This window comes from Papilio xuthus, unplaced genomic scaffold (assembly GCF_000836235.2).
Source record: "Papilio xuthus unplaced genomic scaffold, Pxut_1.1 DF829567.1, whole genome shotgun sequence".
In the NCBI taxonomy this organism is placed as follows: Eukaryota; Metazoa; Arthropoda; class Insecta; order Lepidoptera; family Papilionidae; genus Papilio; species Papilio xuthus.
The window spans coordinates 418883-440895 of record NW_013529082.1 but is presented as its reverse complement, the minus strand read 5'-3'; the positions used below and the strand labels follow the sequence as shown (position 1 = coordinate 440895).

General features: G+C 29.7%; 1 protein-coding gene across 1 annotated transcript; it reads left to right on the top strand.

The window, feature by feature from the left end:
• The first annotated feature begins 430 nt into the window (after nt 1-430).
• Nucleotides 431-20496, top strand: LOC106118004 (lysosome membrane protein 2). The gene is made up of 12 exons (XM_013312559.1): nt 431-539; nt 9394-9498; nt 9728-9819; nt 11733-11896; nt 12879-13026; nt 16311-16514; nt 17213-17337; nt 17420-17581; nt 17849-17955; nt 18065-18183; nt 18481-18606; nt 19855-20496. Exons 2-12 carry the CDS (start codon nt 9405-9407, stop codon nt 20197-20199), a joined length of 1686 nt encoding a protein of 561 aa, XP_013168013.1. The 5' UTR covers nt 431-539; nt 9394-9404; the 3' UTR covers nt 20200-20496.
• The last annotated feature ends 1517 nt before the right edge of the window (nt 20497-22013 follow it).

The following is a 22013-nucleotide window of genomic DNA, read 5'->3' as shown; positions in this document are numbered from 1 at the left end:
TGTCTTTTTTTAAGAAATAATGAATACAAAACGTACTAAAACGTGTTATTTACACAGACATACAGACTGACAAACTTATCTGACCCGGGGGGCATAAGTCAAACTAAACTCGTTGGCAGTGTCAAAAAAGTGCAACATCCTTGTGATATTTTACAATAGATGTCTAGTCATGTTTGTCATTTTCTATGCTTCAGTTGTTTTAACGTATTTATGTGTGAACTAACCGCGATACCGCGATCTCTCTTACCGGGACAGAAAATTTAGTCGCACAATATTCACCTGTCGATTTAGTTATTGTTATATATATATATTAGTTAGTTCGAGTTTTTGAAGTACGTCAATGGAGTTAGAAAAAACTGTTTATCGACGCATGCGATTGAGCCTTATATAGGATATCGAACCCGCACCGCCGTATCTCAGTCAATGCTGCGCAGGCGCAACGAATGCGCATCTCGCGGACGATATACAATCGTAGCGGTTTTACGAGAAAATTGTGCGCTAAACTGTGTAGTGATTTTGGAAAAGTAATCGATATTAAGGTATGTTTTTTAAATTTTAAATAATAAGCTATTGCTTCATATTTTTAATAATCAGTGAAATTAAAAATTAAATAATAATTTTTTGTAAAGAAATTTAATATTTCATAATTATATAACTTTAACAAAACAATAAATTATTTTTTTTCAATGAATATAATATTTTTTAAATGATGCGTCTTTTAAAATAAATAATTAAGTATACATTTCATTAGGTTTAAAACTAATTTATGTAATTTTTTTATTTCATTTAATAAAGTATTAAACCGATACTATAATGCTCCAAGGGAAAAATCCGTTAAAAGTTTAATGTAAAGTTAGGACAGGACGTCAACTGAACGCGAGAATAGAATTATAAGTAATTCTAGGGCTCAGAATAATCAAACATAGAATCAAGGGTTCTGTCAAATATTACCAAAAGGGATCCCTAGTCAAAAGTATATGAACCGAGTTTATTTAAGTGTTTATTACTGTTTGAAGTGCAGAGAAGATTATAAAATAAAGCATTGTTTATAAAATCTACACGATTGTTTTAACATTTTCAAAGTACAGAAAGGTATTTATAGTCAAAGATGTACATTTAAAATCAAAGAAAGGATCTATGACAAGTCATAACCATTTACATATTTCTACATAATGTGGGATGTATTTTAGTATTATCCTTCGGCTGTATTAATCGTAAAAAGAAATCAAGTTGTTTGTATTTGGCTTCCAGTCAAATCACGTACAAATGATACGGTGGCATCAAGATACAAAAACAATTGAATATTTTAGTGTCATTTAAATTTACTCCACTATAGTTGTTTTCTGAGTTTGATCTTATCTGGTACATACCTATCATTTATGGTTTTTAAATAAAAGTTTTGTTTGTTTGTATTATGTAGTTTAGTACAAAAATTTATAAATTTAATATAATAATTACCTTTTTTTCATCAAAAATCACTATTACTCAGAAATAAAATAATATAATTGTTATTAATATAATAATTATGTAAGAAATGTTTGATTATGATTTTTCTCGAATTTTGAACAAAGTTTAAACTATGCTATATAGTAATCATTATCAGAGTATTACGATGTATTACACTATTGATAAAATAGAATATTTATTTATGTCTAAAAGATTTTTTATAAAATAAATATTTTCTTACGTAAGTATTTAGTGTACAACATCTTTAAACTGTTATTGAATGAAAGTAGACATGTCTATCATAATATTGACTCACTGAATTATGTACAAACTTCATTTAATATGCAAAAAAAATCTAAGAATCAAATATCAATATTAGACACGCCGTTATACATGCCAAACACAAATTTAGTAAAATATCCATGTTATACAAACGATTATGAACCTTATTTAATGCTGTATTTAATATTTAAAGTTTAATAACAGCGCTTGTACAAGTCTTATTGAAACCTTTGTATGAATTAAAAAAATTACAAGTAAAACAGTAAAGTATCGTTAAATTCATAATATTATTTTACACAGTTTAATTGAAAATATTACAAACTTTAAGATATTTAGCATAAAAATAAGATATAAACCAATGAATACCTCTTATTTATCATAAGCTTAACGAAGACAATGCGTTTATCCTTTTGTAGTTTTTTCTTTTTTGGATAAATCGACGATAAAACTTAGATTTATAACTGTTATCTTTAACAATCTCTTAAATTTAAACATTTTAAACGAATTAATAATGTATTGAAATGTAAAAAAAAACATTAAATTAAAAAAATTAAATCTCAGTTTTGTGTATTATCAATTCAATCTGATGATCAGTTGAATAAACTCATTTAAAAATGATATGTACACTGATTATTTACTTTACTAAAGTCGAACATTTATATATAACGTTTAAAATTAGATAACTTTTGATAGACTACAGCTGCACCTGGGCCGCGATATTTATCTCGCTTAAAAAGGTTTCTCTCTAACACGAGTTTCTCGCTTATGGAGGTCGTCCGCCGGGTCTGGACAACGATTCTCGTTTACAGAGGTTTCTCGCTTATCCAGGTTTGACTGTGTTAATTCGTGCACGTCCTTAAAAAAAAATTAACCGAAATACTTATAAGTTGAAACCATAATCATTGCTTTTCCCTTATTGTCTAAAAAAAAGAATAATATGTTTTAGACAAGAACTTTAGCAGGGAACCATATGATAAAATAATCCAGTATTGTGTTAAAAGTATTATGCGATAATTAAACATAATAGTTGCTTAGGTTCGTTTATTGGAAAAGGGATTCTAGTGACTTCGCACATCCTTATTGGACACATTATATCAACTCGATAAAACACCTTGAACTTGAAATTGGCGAAGAATTTTACGTATAAAGAAATAATTTAGGGCCGACATAAACGGACTGGTTCAAGCGGTCCAATCTTAAGACGGAGCAAAATTTTCCTTCTGCCGTTTTTTTTACAAAATGCATATCAAAACAAAAATAATATACGCAACTTTTTATCATTTTGAGTATATTCATAATTATATTTATTTTATTGAATGTAATGGAAATTAATGAACGTTTATTCTTTTGTTTTACTAATATTATAAATGCAAATAATTAGATGGATGGATGTTTGTTAGAAGGTGTACCAGAACGGCTGCAGAGATCACGCTGAAATTTGACATAGATGTATAGCTTAGACTGGAAGAACACATAGGATACTAAAAAAGATTTTTATACCACGCGAACGGAGCCGCGGGCGACAGTTAGTGACTAATAAAGACTAGCGTACAGTCATCCTCGCTGGATAGACGTGTATTATCAAATATAGTGTAATCAAGGCTCGACATACGTGCGATAATTATTTACATTTTAGTGCATTAGGTTTCAAATTAATCTAGTACTTATCATTAATACGTAAAGCGTAAATTTTGTACCCATTTTTAAGGAAACTGACTGCACGGATAAACGTCCAATTCGACACAGATATACTTAATGTGGTAAAGAAGTGCATATACGTAATTTATCATTAAAAAAACTTTCAGTAACAAAAAATATAAATATATAGCTAATCTAATAGAAGACACTTGCGTCTATTTATATAATGATTTATTGTGGTTTTTAAATTTAGAGACCGTGAATAATTTATTCCTTGGTAACTTAAGTAAATTTAAAGTGTTTTAGAATGAAAATTACTTTTTTTTATGTAATTACCGAGCTTTTTGTCTACAAAGTACCATTTGTTTTGGTGGTGTGACAAATTAATTTAATGCTATTACTAATGTTCTCAGTAGTTCATTCACATCATCCAAACTTATTTGTTTCTAAGCTAAAAATAGTCAACAGCGATAAACAAATTACCAGTCCCTTTTTATTCTTGTTGCACCTTTCATAGACTCCATTTATATTAATAAAACTAATCCAATTGTGGAACAGTTGTTAGATTTACATTTCATTCTAAGACATGGTAACTAATACTGAAGTTTCTAGAACTTTGCGTGTGAAAGAACCTCAGTTAACCACTCGTCTGTTCGGATTGAAAGTTGTTATGGTGTAATAAACCTTGATATACAGCGTGTAACCTTAAATTATACTCTAATTAAATCATTTTACAATCAGTTTTGTTTAAACCCTATTTAATATATTTCTTCTTAAGCTCAACGGATATTAATGAAATTTGGCATAGATATTGGACATAGTCTTGAAGAACACTGAGGCTACTATTAAGATTTTTTTTAATTCCGCGCGGACGGAATCGCGGGCGACAGCTAGTTATAGATTTAAAAAAATAATATCGTATAGATCGAATCTGTTATCGTTAAAAATTTGAATAGATATTATTAATTACTTTATTTTCTGCCAAATGTTTACTTTACGCAAGTTAAACTTACTTTTTTATTTGGAGTATAGATTGTTAAAAGCTATCCTAGATTAGAAATGGTGTAGTATTCTATCTAAAGACCTTCGAAGTTTAAATATGAAGCATTTATTTTTCATTGATCCCTTTTTAGCATTGAAAAATTTAACGGTATTACATTTTCCGCACATGGTTGTGATTCACAGAAACCCCAAGCTAGATGTTCTCGTAAACGTCTGTGATAAATGGTAGACAAACATATTGTTTGCACGAAATCTATAATGTTACTTCTATGTGGTTTACTAAATATTTAGCTTTTATTATTTTACAATGAAATAAAAATGAAACTGGTAATAATAATAATAATAAAAAGTTTCGGTCCATTTAAATAAAAAGAAATAAATTAACGTTTTTATAATGATTATCAAATAGATTAATTAATAATAAAATTAGGCAGTAAAATGTTCTTTTAACCCTTAATTTTAGAACAAAAAAGATTTCATAAATATTCAGTTGTAACATACTAATACAAAATTGAATAAAAAAGTTATTAAATATTTATTTTGAGTTTAACATACACGGAAGTGTTAGCAAACCATTGTATTGATCTGTGCGGAGAACCGATGCTTTAGATTTTCCTTAGAATTTATTTGTGTGGTGAGTTCAAGGCAACTCTACCATAGAATAAATACATGCTTGTTGTGTTGAAAACAAGGAAAGTTTCGAAACATATCTGTGACATTGATTTTAAATTTATTTATGACCTTTTAGATTAGTCATCTGGCGTGTCTAGGAGCGTTGTTTTGATTTAGTTCCTTCCGGTTTATCTTTTATATGGCATTTTTATTACTTAAATATATATGAAAATGACTAACTTCCGTAATTGGGGTTTTTCCACAGATTTCTTTGAAAAAGGAATAACACATACTTAATTTATTTTTAATTTGCAATTTTAATTTAAGGTCAAATAAATCTAATATATTGCTTTTATTTAACCAATAGTCACAAGTATGAAAAGTAAATGATGTTTTTAAAAAAATGTTGGTGGAGCTTAGTCAATAACTTTTTCATGAACTATACCTTGAATATAACATGGAATATTACCAAATACTACGAGTATTGATAAACAAAATATCAAGATAATTTTATATCCTTCCGTTTTAAAATTATATCCACGTAACGATCCATTAATAAATATTTAAAGATTCGCAAAAAGCTTACGATTTGATTAGCATTATTAAATAGTGGAATAGTGATGAGACACGGCCCCGAAAAATATTAACTAGTTACAATTTTTTATAATTTTAAAAACATAAATGGATAAAAAATTTTGAACGTTAATTTATAAATGGAAAAAGTTTTTTAATTTTTTTGACTTCATTATTTTAAACTATCATCTTCGACTACTTTAAAGTAAGAAATCAAGTTCGCTTCGTATCAACATAACACTGAAAAGTTTTTATCTTCCTTAATCCATAATCAACATTTCGTGTACAATCCTTTTGTACGAGACTTTGCAAAGGAAAAAATATTATGTCATTATGGACAATACAGGCATTACATTTTTTTTATTATACATAGGAATTAAATTTGAATAAAAGCTGTCATAATTTTTTTGGTGAATCAAATGAATAATTTAAAGAGGCGTTATATAATTGGACATTGATTTTTTGCGACCCTCGATATTCGATAAGTGTATTGTGTGGTACATCACTCAGAGATATCCTACAAATTGAATCATGTCTTATTTAATTTAAATCGTTTTATTTAATTTAAATTCGCATTAAAAATAGTGGTCGCATGTTAACGCGCGAGAGCGATGAACGCAAGTGAGATTCCTGTGTGAGCACTTGCATATAGGATTGAAATTTCGCGACCGCGCCCGCTGACGCGTCCGCAACTTGCCGTGAACAAGCACTAATGGTTATGAATACGGATATACGAGTACAATTACGCGATCGTGAAATTAAATCCTTGCATTAAATCATATGCTAAAAGAAGCCTAGAGTTTTATTTTGTATAATTATAAGAAATATTTGTAAAATTTTTAGTATTGATTTTTTTTACTGAAATTTTAAACAATGAGTTGGTGATTAAAAAATATGTCATAAAATCGCTTTGTATACAGTTTTATATTGTTAGCATTCAAGTCTACTGTAATACTAACACACTAAAAGCTGTACAAGCAAGCAAACTGTAATAAAACAACGCAAACACTACCGTATTTAGTCCGTCTACACAGATTTGCTGTATAAATATAACATTTCCAAGACATATTTTAGAGGTTACTTAAATTTCTCATCATCAGCTCACTATACGTCCCCACCGAGGGGCTCAAAGCCTACCCTAAGTTAAGGGTGATTAGGCCATAGTCGACCATGTTAGCCCAATGCAGTTTGGTTGACTTCACACATATCTTCAATTTTCTTCGTATACAATATGTGCATGTTGCATCGCGATGTTTTTCTTTACCGTAAGAACGTCGGATACATATGTAAATCGAAAATCTAAAAACACATTGGTACATGCTGGTATTCGAACCCAAGACCTGCAGATTACAAGTCATGTGCTTTAATCCCTGAGCGACCGGCGGTCTTAAATATCTGCGTTTGGATAAACTCTAAGATACTAAGTTTTACGTTACAATCAATGATAAGGCAATTATTTTCGTATTTGCCAACTTTTTTTCAACAAATTGGAGTATAATGGTTACAAACTCGTGTTAGAGATGGAGTAAAAACCACGGAAACATGTATTCCTTTAAATACGAGAAGCAAGTCGCTTGTAACGATTCTTGCTTTAACATAAGTAACGTGAAGAATTTCAATTGTTTTTGCAAACGTAAATCAGTCATTTGAGCCGGTTCCCCGAGTTTTTAAATGTAGAAACATGAATTTATATTATGTATAAATATATGGTATGCTAATTTATTTATGTCATAAAGATGCCACGTGGTTTCGATAAAGAAGTGAACGCTTCCCATAGACATCTCCAACCACTTGAGATTATAACTTTTCGGTGTCATAAGGTCTTTTAATTATCTTGGGGACGTTCAGTAACTTGAGTATTTGTGTTTGACTATACACGAACATTATTTACACTAAAATTATAACATTTTTATAAACTTCTTAAAAAGCCTCAAGCCATGAGTAATCTTGTGTCGAACTACACTAAGCTTGAAAAAGTCCCGACGGGTCTTAAGCTGTAGCGAAACCGAAGTAACTAACCATGAGTGTGTAAGTGAAGAAGAAAAAATCTCCAGATTTGGAATTAGTTACTTTATTCAGTTTATGTTATCGAATAAAAAAAAAGTAGCAAGAAGGAAAAAGACACGTGCAAAACTGCGGGGCGTAGTTAGTGATAACGACGAAAACTCAAGAGTCATTAAGGTCTTTACACGCGCGAATTCCGAGTCAAATTACTAAAAAAAATTACCTTTGTTCGTTGCAAAAACACATCGTTAACTATATTTTTTCTTATGATATATTTGTATATCTATTTAATGGTTGGTTAAACCTTATTAAACATTAGTAACAATTATTGTTCTGTGAACAACAAGCAATTACTAATTGAGACTGCACTCAAAGATCAAGCGAGGTTATTCAATTTTAGTCTTTATTTACATGCACGTCTTATATACAGGTTGATACAAATCACTTCTAATATTGTTGTCTTTATTTTTTAAGGGAATAAAAAGGATGACAATAATATCTTGGAAACACGCAGAGATTACACATAATAGATAGTCACCCTGTTGCAAGTTTTAAAGCTGTAGCAAAGATGTTTGTATCATCCTGTATACAGTAAATCAGTCTAGACGAACTTAATTCTACCGATTTGCTGTCAAACGCAATTAGCATAAATATATGAAGTATTGAAGCTTATTATTTCAAGTAGTTTAATAGCAGTTATTTTATATTGTGAAGGCAATTAAAGGAATCGCAAAGCGATATTTGATAGCAGTATTTGCGTCATAACTATTATCTATTTTGCCAAACGCATTGTTTTGTCTTTACCTTTTATTTTATACAATCGACATCCATTGTTCTGTATATATTGTCATCTTAAATATGGAAAGGAATGGGAATAGGTTGCCTCCTTGTGAGAACCCACAGTTTATTCGCTCTATATTATTACTAAGTATCACTCAACTCCGTCCGTAAGGAATTAAAAAAAACTTAATCAGTAATCGATGTTTCCACAATATGTCAAATTTCAGCGACATCCATGCTGCTGTTCTGAAGATCATCATCAATCTGCCCTTATCCCTATTAAGGGTTAAGATACCTTCTAACAAACATCCATCTTTACATCCACACATTCGTATTTATAAAATTAATAAGATTATTTAATTTGTTTTATATTTTACTTTATTCGCTGCACGCTAAAAGATTTATCTTATTTTTATCTAACATTTTTATAAAGATATTAATATATTTCAATTCATAATACATAATGTAATTCTTAATCGGTTGGATTTGTGTCATGATTTATTCATTGTTAAATAATATTATAAATTATTACAAATTACTTGTACAAAATTAATCTTCGGCATGTAGATAATTTTATTAAACGAATAAAATCAAGACCTAATAAATTTATGGCTTAAATCAAATGTAGCAACCATATTTATGGCCATTTCTTAAAATTCATATCCACATGAATATTAAGCTATTTATTATGCCGTCTCTAAGTTGTAAGTTAGATACGTCAAAAACTGTATAACTTAAATATAAACGCGTTTTTAAAATGTCATGTGATTTTTTTCTTCGATAGAAAAAACGAGGTAACAGTCAACGTATACAATAATTTAGCAACTGGTTAATTTTTACAGAAGCTCGCTAATGATATGTATTTGAAAAGAAAAACGTTGTCGTCAAAATTTACGCAGGTTTACTATTGGTTTTTGAGATCAAAACATGTCGTCATCCCTATCATTATCCTTTACAAAACGATATGATATATACAGAGATGTTCGCATCAGAAACCCACGGTTAATCGAGTACTTGTTTCAGAAGTTAATAAGGTCTGTTTAAACTTTGTTTTAGATAAATGCAAGATGGTGGTGGGAGCCAAAAAGACGTTACAACAGGTGCCGAGCAAGGGCCGAATCTCCATCATGAAGATACAGAACTTTACCGTTCAAAAGAAACGTAAGAGTTACATATTTACTATAACTCTTTTAGATTTTTTCACAATAATTAAAATTTATTTCGTTGCGTTATTGACTAGAGAAATTTTATTTTATTTAAAAAAATGTTTTTCTTCAGAGTTTTAATATTACGCTTAACTTAACGCTATCCGTTGAAAATTACGTAATATATTACTCAAGATGCCGTATTTATCTCTTCTAGAAAATACTCATAGTATGTTTTGTTACAGAGTCTGTGGTCAAAGTAGTGTATGGTACACTGCTGGCAATATTAGCACTTGTATCCGTTGTCATCGATCCAGTTAAGATTTTTACAAATTGGGTAAGTACTGAAAACTTATAGAACTTTAAGCCTTTGTAGCAAATATCTCAGAACATTATAAGTTAATTACATCTCATACTTGTATTTCTAATGCGGAAACTTTATTTTCCATAAATCAATAATGCGTTATTTATTTTAATAACAGCAGAGCATTTAAAAAGTCATAACCGGATAATTTAATACTGTATTAAAATTAAACAAATTATTATTTTAACAGTTTTACTTAGGTCGGATATGCGGATTATTTACAAACCAGTAATTTAGAATTGCGTCTAATGTTTTGTTTAATTATATGCATTATTTTAACGATCAAATGTTAGACAATTGATTAAATAGTCGTTAACATATTTAACATTGAGAATAAAGATTTTTTTTCAATCATACCGACAAGGATATTGGAACTGGTGGCCACAAGTCAAACCGAATTACGACAGCACACAAGATCCTTTTCGTACTAAGCTTTCAGACCATGTTACTTTATGTTATTTTCTATGTCCATGCAAAAGTTTCAAAAATTTTTTTTTTGCTTACATAGATAAATTCGCTGATTTTTTTTTAAAATAACCTTCACCACAGTGTAGACGAACAGGAAACTATATTTATTTAACCACTTAACGCACAAATCAGTGCCAGTGTTATTAGCAAAGTCAACATTGCACTCCCATGTTTATACATATTCAATGTTGTTGAAGACAATTCTTTGTTATGTCTTATAATTGCTATGAAACAATTGATAACCTTCGCTTTTATATCTATGCGATTGACATAACAGTTACACAAAAGCTTCATCAGATTTTAAAATATCTTGGAAATATCAGCAGTTAAAAACAACTAAGTAATTTTTAAATATTAACGTAATGGAATCCTTGCATTGCCTAATTTCATTTATTTCAAATATATGTTGTAATATTGTATATTAAAATTATTTACAAATTCATTGTCATTTTTAGGTTTATAATGAACTTTGACAAGTATTTTTATAACCATTTATATTTTTCGATATTTCTGTATCGATTAGAAGTTATAATTTATTGAATTTTTAATTTATAAAAGCTCAAGAGAATAAGCAAACGGTTGATTTTCTCGTTGTATAATTACCACGCGTGACCCTGACCTAGTCGCGCGTTCATTGACCTCTACACGTGGTCAATACAAATTAATCAATACTTTATTAAAATGCAATACATTAACGCTTTACCTGCTATTTTAGGAATGTATCATTGAATTAATTAAATTAAGTCATCAATGAATATCATACATTTAATTCAGACATAGAAGTTGTTTATCTTTTTTTGGATTAAAATGACCAATAATTATATTAATGTGAAGCAAAAACTTTATACTCCTTGTTTGTTTTTATCAATTAAATTCGATTTTCAATCAGTATGCTACCAACTAATATTAATTTTTAATAAATAAAAGTGAAGATAAATTTATTATTAATAACATTAATTAAAGTAATTATTTATATTAATTACAGATACTATAAATAATTACACAATTACTTGCTTCTTTGTTGTTATAATATTATTGTTTGTAAAGCTTGTCATTAAGCGATAACTTCATTATTTTATTACTGAGGTTAACAACCTTTGTTTATATTATTATTCTACTAAACATTTACTATGCAACTTTAGTTATATCTAAGTCACGAATTAACCTTGAACGTATTGGTAATTTCAAAGCTTTAAAATTTTAATTAGAAGAAAATACGAATAGTTTTTTTAACAGACCCAATGTTGACTTTCTAAAAATGATCATTATACTGAGAGCTGTAGTATTTATCTTTGTCTAAAAATGAATACATACACCTGTAAATATAGAGGTAGCCAGAAAACGGTATACCATTAATCGTGACTAACACATATCGTAATTCTAGCCGCTCTATAATTATGTTCTATATTCTCTCGCAGTACTTGGACATACAAGAAGGCAAGTTCATCTTTAAGATGTGGGAGAATCCGACGTACCAGCTGTTCTCTGAGGTCTACGTGTTCAACTACACCAATGTTGACCAGTACCTCAAGGGAAGTAACAAGACATTGAAGCTCCAAGAAATCGGACCATTTAGATTTCAGTAAGTGTCATAATGGTGTTGATATTGGACCACGCTTAACAAAGTGTTAATATTATATTTTATTTTATTTTTTTAGTTTTATGCATATTTGTGATTGTGTATCGGAGATCTAACTTAAGTTTTGTTTCTTTAATTAGGAAGAAATATTATTTCTGTTCTTCCAAAGAGAATGATTTAAAATTATTTGTTTTGTAGTTATTTTGACAATGTAAATGGTATATTAACCCCACAGTAAAGTCGTTAAAACGCTATTCTATTCTAGTTTTTCATGGACTTAGCGGTAATTTAAAATCCATTACTTTAGAATATAGCAGTGGTATTTTTTATACTTAACAATTATATACAAGCGTGACCCCTGGCTCTACATTTCACAAGTAACTATGACGTCAAAACAATAGATTAACAAGTTTTTTTTAGAATATTTTAAAGACTGGAAATTTGACAACGTTTTGAATTATTACTACTGTAGTCATGCGACAAAAAGTCTTTGAATTTTTAGCGTAAACTCTTAGTCGCTGGATTTTAGTCAAAAATATTTAAATATGTGACTTTTAAATTTAGTATATGTTTAAATAATCGTATTTCAACAGTGGCGGACGTAAATTTAAATTATAAGTATGTTCTCACTTCATTTCTACTTTTTAACATGTTAATAATATACTTTTTATAATAGGCGATAGTTTTTAATCAAACAATGACGAGCAGATCATTTACCTTCTCACAGTAAGCAAGTAGAGTCAGTGGGGTAGGCAGATACCGATTTATACACGGAGATGACGCATTATTCAAGACAATCTATACTTGTGCTAAATATAATATGTACCTATAAACCGACCATGGATAGATGTATGTATGTGGAACAGGCAAGAGATAAGTTAGGACCTTGCTAAGTGGAAATCATTGCCTTTCCCTATATGTTATGGGCGTGAGTTGTTTTGTTTCGTCTATTTCTTTTTATATATAATTGTATATATTGTTGCAGAGAGTTCCGTACCAATAGAAATCTGACGGTAGACCGGGAGGCCGGCGTGATGCGCATGCGGCCAAACATCGACCTACAGTTTCTGCAGGAGGAGTCCATAGCGCACTACAAGGATGTGCACGTCACTATGCCTAACATCGCATTAATTGTGAGTAGCACTTTATAATACAAAGCAAACTCGCAAGCGTCCGTAATGGCTAAAATAACGAAGTAATCGGTCAGCATACATATATGCAATGTTAGGTACCTACTTAACCGCATTTGGTAACTGTAAAATAACTGTATATTTATCAGTACTACAGCTTATCAATGTGAAAAGAAAAAATGTATTCGTTTGCACAAATAAAGTAGAAAAATAAATATCATAACAATTCAGACTTTTTACAAACTTGGAGGCAACAACAGAGACAAATATAATGTTTATTAGCGACAAAAATACTTATGAAATTAAAATATGTTATAAAAACTATCTGATTGACTTCAACAATAATAATTTATTAAAAGGTTTGTGATAAACAGGAACATAATGAAAGTAGAACTTTAAACTAGTGCATGAACTTTAATAGATAAAGATATATGTCACATCTTGCTCGAATCTCGAATATTCTTTTATTATTGAGTTATGAATAGAGAAATAAAGTACTAATAATCTTATCAATAACGTTATAGAAACCTATATTTACTATCTCTACATAATTTACGAGAGTTTATGATTGTTTATATTCATACTTTTGACAGTTTGCATACATGATTTTTTTTATATAAGCGATATAAAAAAATGATAATCTTAATCTTTATAAAAATTGAGTTACTTAACAATATATTTTATTTAATTATTTCGTAGTGTGTAACTGTGTTTGTATATAAATGGTTTTATGATGTGATAACGACCCGACAACATACTGATAAATAGAAAGTTATAAATCTATAAATAGGGACATAAAGATAAAGTTAATTATTAAGTTATAACGTGAACTGAGAACTTTGTACTTGTTTTTGAGCTAATTGCGCGAACAAAAGAACGTCAAAGATACAGTTTAATAATGCGGGAAATTGCATTAGGAAATTGTATTTTTCATCAAAAAAAAAATGATAATGAATTATGGTCTAATTACGATTAATTGACGACTACAACTTCTGTATAAGAAGCAAGGCTTTTTTCAACTATTAGTAAAATACTTCTGTTAATATAATATCATAGGTAAAGTAGTGTGTGCTCAGTATGGTTGAAGAGATTAACTGTTTCATTAATGCTTAAAATAACAAAATACTTCCAATACTCGTAACCTTAACTTTTAGATAAACAATATAACCAACAACGCATTTCATACAACCGAGATGAATAATTAATAAAATTATTTCACGCAATAGAAAATGAACAGGAAATTCACCTGTGTTTATTAATACTTTTGTATAATGAATTGTGTTTAAAATGTATTATGATTTGACCTTTTATTTAACAAATAATTTATTATGAAACGATCCTTCACCTGTCTAAATGCATACAAACTTCAAACCTTCAATGTCTGGTCAAAACTAACCTTGTTTATAACATTAAATATTATTCGTGATTGTGGCATGGCCCTTAAGCAATTAGTAATCTCAAATAATATATTTAAATTAAAAACACATTTCTAGTAATTGCCTAACACTTTATCTAAGTCGAATAGTGGTTAACGCATAAATTACAAAGGAATTTTGTTGTTTAGTTGTCTGTATTCTTCAATCCTCTTCCGAATTAATTGTGATTTTTTTAATGTACTATGAAATTCATCTGCAAAACACATGTATTAAAACGCATGACTATCTCTTATTTTCAAAGTTTAGGGATGCCAATTTGTTTTTTTTTTCGACAATGAGAGGAATGAACTACACAAGTAAATTAAAATGGTTCTTAAGTAATAATTAGGGCCCTTCAAATCGACCTAGTGTTCTAAAAGCCTTAATTTATCGTAACTTTTAGTATTATTAGATTGTCGTTTTCCCTCTAATCTGTTTGTCATTCAATATATGAGTCGGATTGCTCAAGATCATTACAGACGCTAACGTAACATATCGTGCTCGGATTACTACACTGATTTAACTATAGTCCGACAACTTTTTCTGTCCCGGTGGGGATAAGTGAAACTATCAAACAGATATCGCAGCCGGTGAAGGAGGCACAATCTGTAATATCAAATCTATAAAACCTACATGGTCATAGAAAATAGCATAGAATAAAAAAATGATAGTAAGAAAAGGATCTAGTGACAATTTTTGACGTTGACAGGTGGGCGCAAGTGAGCTCAGTTTGACTTAAGCCCACGAGTCAGATATCCTTGTTAGTCTATACAAGAGCTTATTAGCATCTCCTAATCAATGTCAAAGTGACATAAGAACTTAGTCGTGCTGTAGCTGTCTTGTGGTGACATGTATAATGTGTAATTTCCTTTGATCAAGTAGATTTTATACTTTCTCACATAATTAACAGCGCCTCTTTCACCGGGTCAGAAGGGTTTGTCGGACTACATAACCTTTCCATTGACTTAAACAATCAAGGTCCACAGATTAACATAGTTTCGTAAAAGAAATGATAATTTAAGTGAAACTTGAAACTGAGTGTGGCGCTGCTGTCGCGGTTAGTTCTATTAGAAAATAAACTTAAGGAAAATGACACACGAGACATGACAAGATGGTTACATTAATTTTGCCCACTTGTCAGGTTAGTTACAAAGTTAACTACTTATTAGAAATTGCTTGATACCAAAATATTTAAGTAACTTCGACAAAAATGTTTTGGAAAAAAATCTTTTGTCATTTCAATAAATCGTTTAAATCCTGCTTGTATTATAATTACGAACGACGAAAAACTTTTGGGCAGATCTAGATAAAATTGGGAAAATATTTTATGCGGTAAAGTGGCGTGCGTCAGCTAGTACATACATAAACAGTATAATGTACGATGGTGTCGTAGACTAATGTAGTGTTTATTTGAATAATGTATTTGTTCATTGAATAAATCTATTTAATTGACTTGCAATATACTAAAAAGGAGTCAATTTAACATTTTTTGTTGTCCTGTTTCGAGGTCGAGGTCATTTACTTAGAACTCACTTTAAACTTCCTATTCTTAAACAGAAAAACACTAGAATAATTGCACTTCAGAGAGTTTTAATTTGAATTCTATTAAAAACAAGATCTAAGGCAAATAAACATTAGCAAAGAACTAATAAATTAAAAGTTAAGGATACCTACAGACTACTTATCTTTATCTTTATGATAAAACGATGATTCAAACTGATTACAAAATATTTTTAATTATAATTCTTAAGCTTAAACCAACGGAAAAAACTTCTTAAATATCGATTTGAAACAATAAATTATAGAACCTATAAACGCTTAATACTACCCCGGAAGTAATCTTGAATGTTTAATCAATGGTGTTTTTTTTAGGCCATCAGCACATTAATGGCAGACCGACTGGGGTACTTTGCCAACGCAGGAGCTTACTACTCGATTTCAGCGCTCGGATCTACTCTCTTCAGGAACATGACTGCTGAGGAACTTCTCTGGGGTTATTCGGATCCAATCGTATCCATCGCTAATAAACTACTTCCGGGATGGATTGATTTTGAGAAGATAGGAATCCTAGATCGGGTATGATGCTATTGTATATGGCTATGAGGTGGGATTGGCTAACTAAGATATTTATTGACGCGTACTTTGCTTAATATATGCCTACACCATTAACCATTAGATTATTTGCACTTAGAAAAATAAATTTGAGCGGAAATTAATAATATAAAAGTAACAATAATAAAAGTAAATTATTAAAAAATAAATATTTGTCTCTATTAAAAAATCACTAAAAAAGTAGCTTTAGTACTAGTTCTAGGTTTAGAAATTCGATGTCACGTTAAGACTTCTGCTTTGAAAAATGTGTGTACATTACATGTTTATTAACTATTGAAATGCAGTAATTTTATCTGCACGTGTGGATACGTTACCGAGGACGCGCTAAATCAGGAAGTTATTGTAATTAATGTCTTTAATGAAGCCTAAACAAAAGATAGTAATATACTATTTTTTGTTTCTGCCAATTTTGCTAATGAATATATTATGTTTTCTTTATTTTTGTTGGTAATACAATCAAGAATTGCGTTGAAAACTAAACGTATTATTTGAATAATAATAAATATCGCCTTAAAATCCTAAGTTTAGAGTACCTATGTAATCTTTCACGGCGCGGTTTTTTTATTACGCGAATACCAGTCAACAACACTATCTCAGTGATAGCTTTTATTATTATTTTGCAATAAGTAATTGAGCTCTAACTAAAACAAATGTTTTTGCAGTTCTACGTGAAACGCCCGGATACAGCTGAAGTGGAAATCGGTGATGAATCGAGGAAATTCTCTTTAAACTCCTGGAACGAATCTCCAGGACTTATTGAACAAGGATATACTAATCCGAACACCAGGTTCGTTAATACATTAATACGACTTATGTCATTTAACTTAATATATGATATATATTTAATTACAATAATTTTATTTTTGCAGTATACCGTGTAACCGTATTAAGGGATCCTATGAGGGTCTCATGCTGCCCCCCATGATATCAAAAGACGTCGTGATACCTATATTCAGGAAGCAGGCTTGCAGGATATATCCATTTTCTTTTGTGGATGAGATGAAAGGAGAATATGGATTCAATTTTTACAGGTAAGAGACTGTCTGTCATGTTGGTATGTCCATATAATGTTCGTTCCATTGTGTCTGGCAGAGAACTTGGTCTATTTGGAACTGTGACCAGCGGTATTCAAAACATTTAAAGAAAAAATCAAAAAATCAGGGAAAATGACATGTTTTAGTAGAGGTAAATAAGCAATGGACTTTGGGTGAATAAGCTTCCTTGGACGTCATTTGATTCGCGTTCATATCCAGATTGTCATATGACTATTGTTATTTGTAAAATTTTTCTTTTTTTAGATTCCAGCTCCAAGAGTCCGCTTTCAATAAAACTTCAGAATACGCTTGCAAATGTACTAAGAACTGTCTACCTGACGGTTTCGTTGACGTCAGCAATTGTTACTACGGTATGTTATATTAATAGAGTTAATTATGAAATAGTGTAGAATCAAATTAATTAGTGTGAAAGACGAATTCGCTACAATTAAACATATACTAATTTTGACTTTGTTGCAGGTTTCCCCATAGCCTTATCAAAGCCTCACTATGTGGACGTGGACGCCCAGCAACAAACGTACTTCGAAGGAATGAATCCTGAACCTGAAAAATATTATTCACAACTTGATGTTGAACCGGTAAATATTTTAAGAATAATTTTTAAAACATTGCATTGTTTATAACGCAATTGTTATAGAGTATGTAAGCGATAAGCATGTGTAGTTCTAGCCGCCATAGTATGTTGAATTAACCGTGTGTTTCTGAGACCAAAATCTCTATACAGTTATCCCTGTCATTATCTTAGGCAAAACAGTGACAACAATACGTTTTAAACGGGCATTTTGGTCTCGGAAACCCAGGTTAACTGTCGTTACAACTTCTACCTACTGTAATTTGATTTGAAGTAATTTTGTGAAAACTTTCTGTGCTTTTAGACTATCGGAGTACCGCTAGCCCTTTCTATTAATGTACAAATTAACGTCGCAGTCCGGACGTCTCCGGGGAACCCAATCACTAAACCAGTGAAAGACAAAGTCCTGCCAATTATGAGGATATCATTGGTAAGCAAAAGTCATAATTTTCACATATTAAAAGTACCAAATGAAGTAAAAGAAAATCCAAACATCTAAAAGCATTATCATACTAATTCATATAATTATCTAACTATGGGTTTTCATTGCTGTAAGAAAACATGCAGAAGATATAATTAACGTCCTTAAAATATATTAACGTCCCTCTTATTCTCAGTGAAACAACTGAAATACATTTGTTTGTGAATAGGTTTTAACAAAGAAAATTCCGCAAACGAACGTAATTTACTTTAGATTATGTTATATAGATGTTTGCGTTATTTATCTTCTTTTATATGTTATAGTTAAAGGAAAATGTAACTTTCTTAGAAGTATAAGTTACCACTCAAATAAGATACAATGTTGTATATTTGCATGTTAAATTTAACTTGGTATATGTTTAGAATCATTCAATACTATGAATCATTTGTGTACTCATCTATGACGTTGTTTATCTAAGAATCCAGTTTAACACTGTAAATATAATTAAACAAAATAACATATGTTTTGTAAGCATTTACACGAACAGACAAAAATTCGTAGGAATAATTTTTTTGTTTAATGTGCAGTCAAGGACATATATTTCCTACCCTTCGTGGTGCAATTTGACGCTTAATTGTCAACAATGTCCAAATTTGTCATCGCAACAAAATCTGAATACGCAACGTTCTAAGGAAACGAATTTATGTATGTCTTTATTATATTGACCATGTGAAACATGATTAATTTTTTATTTAATTTTTAAAATTGATTTTGTCCTCCTAGTCATTAGTTTTGATAACATATCTTTGTATAATCACCTACCATGGCATTGGAAATTAAAGACAATTATTTATATTAGTTGTTGATGATTTTAGTAATTTTTGTGACATTAGCAAACAAAAGAAAACCTTCAAGCTTAATTGGTTACAAGTCAAATAAATTACGTTTAGATAATTTAGTTTGAAAATTCAAAGACATACAAAATCAAACAGAGTGTTGGATATTATTGGCTATTTGCTTATGCATGATCTTAAATCTTATGATTTGACACGTCCGTTACGTTGAGGGGTAAGAGAAGAATACTGATTACCATTTAGAGCCTAGTGGGACAAGAAACATACTCGTACTTCAACTTCTTCGTCATGTTCGAACCCATTTTGTACCCATATGTTCCGATTCCATGTATTTTTCAATGGTTTAGAATCCATTGCGATTTTTTTTGGAGTGTAAGTAAATTAAGTATGAATTTTCTTTCAGTATTGTAAAGAAGCACCTAATGAAGTAATACAATTGCTGAGACTTCGTTTCGTCATCGCCCCACCTGTCGTCTTAACTGTACAAATCCTGCTCTTCATCATTGGTACATTCTTTGCAATCCAGGGCGCATACAGAATGTGGAAACCGACGTATAAAATAATTCAGCAACAAGAGAAGCCTAAAGTGAGAAGGAAGAGTTCTGAAAGAAGGAGGAGTAGTATTATTCTTAATATGTCTGATAATTCTGCTTTCAAAGATGATGATGATTTAGCCAAAGAAGCAGTATCACTGTTAGCTATTACTGAAGAAGATGGAGATTTGCCGGACTTGCTTGCCGATTCCTGAATAAAAGAGTAGCTATAAGATAACTTTAGAAGACAACAGAGAAGACAGGCGTGAAGCGCATGCCTGCGTTTAACCAGAGATCGATTCTTAGTTCTTCTTGGAAATGATGGGAAAGATCAGGGAGAGGTACACCTATTAATAGGCAAAAGAAAATGTATTTTCTTCAGTTTATACTGTCCTGTACCAAGAAAAAAAATCAACATATTCACTACAAGTTATATTGTGGAATATATGTGTAACAGTAATTTAACTTGAGACATGCTTACTCTTTAGATTTCTGTTTATAGCAGATTTTACAAATACTGACGTGATTATATTACGGCCTTAATCGTTTTGTTTTTATAGATCACGATTTTGTATGAGGCTTTTACGAGTATATATTTGAAATTGGTTCCTTTTTAAAAATTAAAAATATGTTTGTCTTATATTGCAAATTTTTGATTAATCTCGAATCCTTTTAAATTGTAATTTCGAGAAAATATAAATGAAAAATTATATTTTAATTTTAAATGGAAATTTTGTTTGAAAGCTAAAGTAGGAAAATATATCTTTCTATGTTTTACGAAATGAAACTACATCTATTTGCTCAATTTATTTATAAGTTTACGAAACATTCCTATATTCGGGATGTACGATGTATATTGGATCGAATGGTTTCTATCGATATTCTATTTTATATATGTAATACATAATATTTAGTATTATTATGTACTGTTTGTGAGTACTTTGCCAACATAAATAATTTATTAGTAGGTTACTGTTGTGAATGTGTAAAATACGTGTTTTACAAATGAGTTATTTGAAGAAAACTTGGAAAAAATAATTTGAACGCTTTAATATAAGTTTAATTTTTTCACCAAAATTTTCAGTTTTATTATTTGGTATGTATTTAATCGGCTTTGAAGAAAGAAGAAATTTCTAAAACTCGCATGATTCAATCCAAAATTGTCTGCATTGTGTAACCGTTATTACTAACTGTTAACATAGCAGGATAATAGCAGTAACAGTTTTTTAAACCGTTTGTGCTATATAGCATCTATAATAATTTAAGTTCTTCGTAATAAAATGTGATATTATTATTAAATATAGTTAAGTTATTATAATAATTGTATATTTTGTCAATAGACTGACGGTGAATGTAATAAAAGATTTTTTTATAGATTTTATATGATGAGTATTTTATTTTGAAATTTTTACAGTTTTTATTTTAATTATAGTACAAAAATTACAAATATTTTTTACAGAAAATATCTTTTTTTTCTGTTCAAATTATAAAATTTATACAAAATCTTACTTTAATTATTTTATTTATAATAATTATGTTATATACAAATTAAATTAAAACTAAGTAACGTTTTCAAAACATAAATAAATATATTGTAATTCCTCCATGATCTATGGGATATAATAAACATCCTTTTATATTATCATATTTAAATATTTTCCTTACATTTAACTATTTACATTTCTTACATTGATAATTAACATTTTATATAATTAAGACTAGATTAACATATTACAGGTAACTACTTACAGCTTTTAAACAAACTGTATTTAAATAACAAAACAATAAATAATATACAACTGTTCGATACTAACATTAATTAAAAATAAAAAACCCACACTCTCATGGATAAGGTAGCGCCATCTAGTGGGTGCTTTTTGAAACTGATAATTTTAAATTTTTTGTTTGAAATAAAATTTTACTGGAGGTCTAAATATTTAATTAGTTAATCAGAATACTTGAAGAATCCGGGCTCGATACCTTTTCATATACTTTACAGTTAAGCATTAAATATGTTAATATAATAATT

Coding starts and splice junctions, on each gene's coding strand:
- LOC106118004 (XM_013312559.1), top strand. CDS start 9,405: ATGGTGGTGGGAGCCAAAAAGACGTTACAACAGGTGCCGAGCAAGGGC. Junction 17,582..17,848: donor TATGGATTCAATTTTTACAG/GTAAGAGACTGT, acceptor TTCTTTTTTTAG/ATTCCAGCTCCAAGAGTCCG. Junction 17,956..18,064: donor CGTCAGCAATTGTTACTACG/GTATGTTATATT, acceptor ACTTTGTTGCAG/GTTTCCCCATAGCCTTATCA.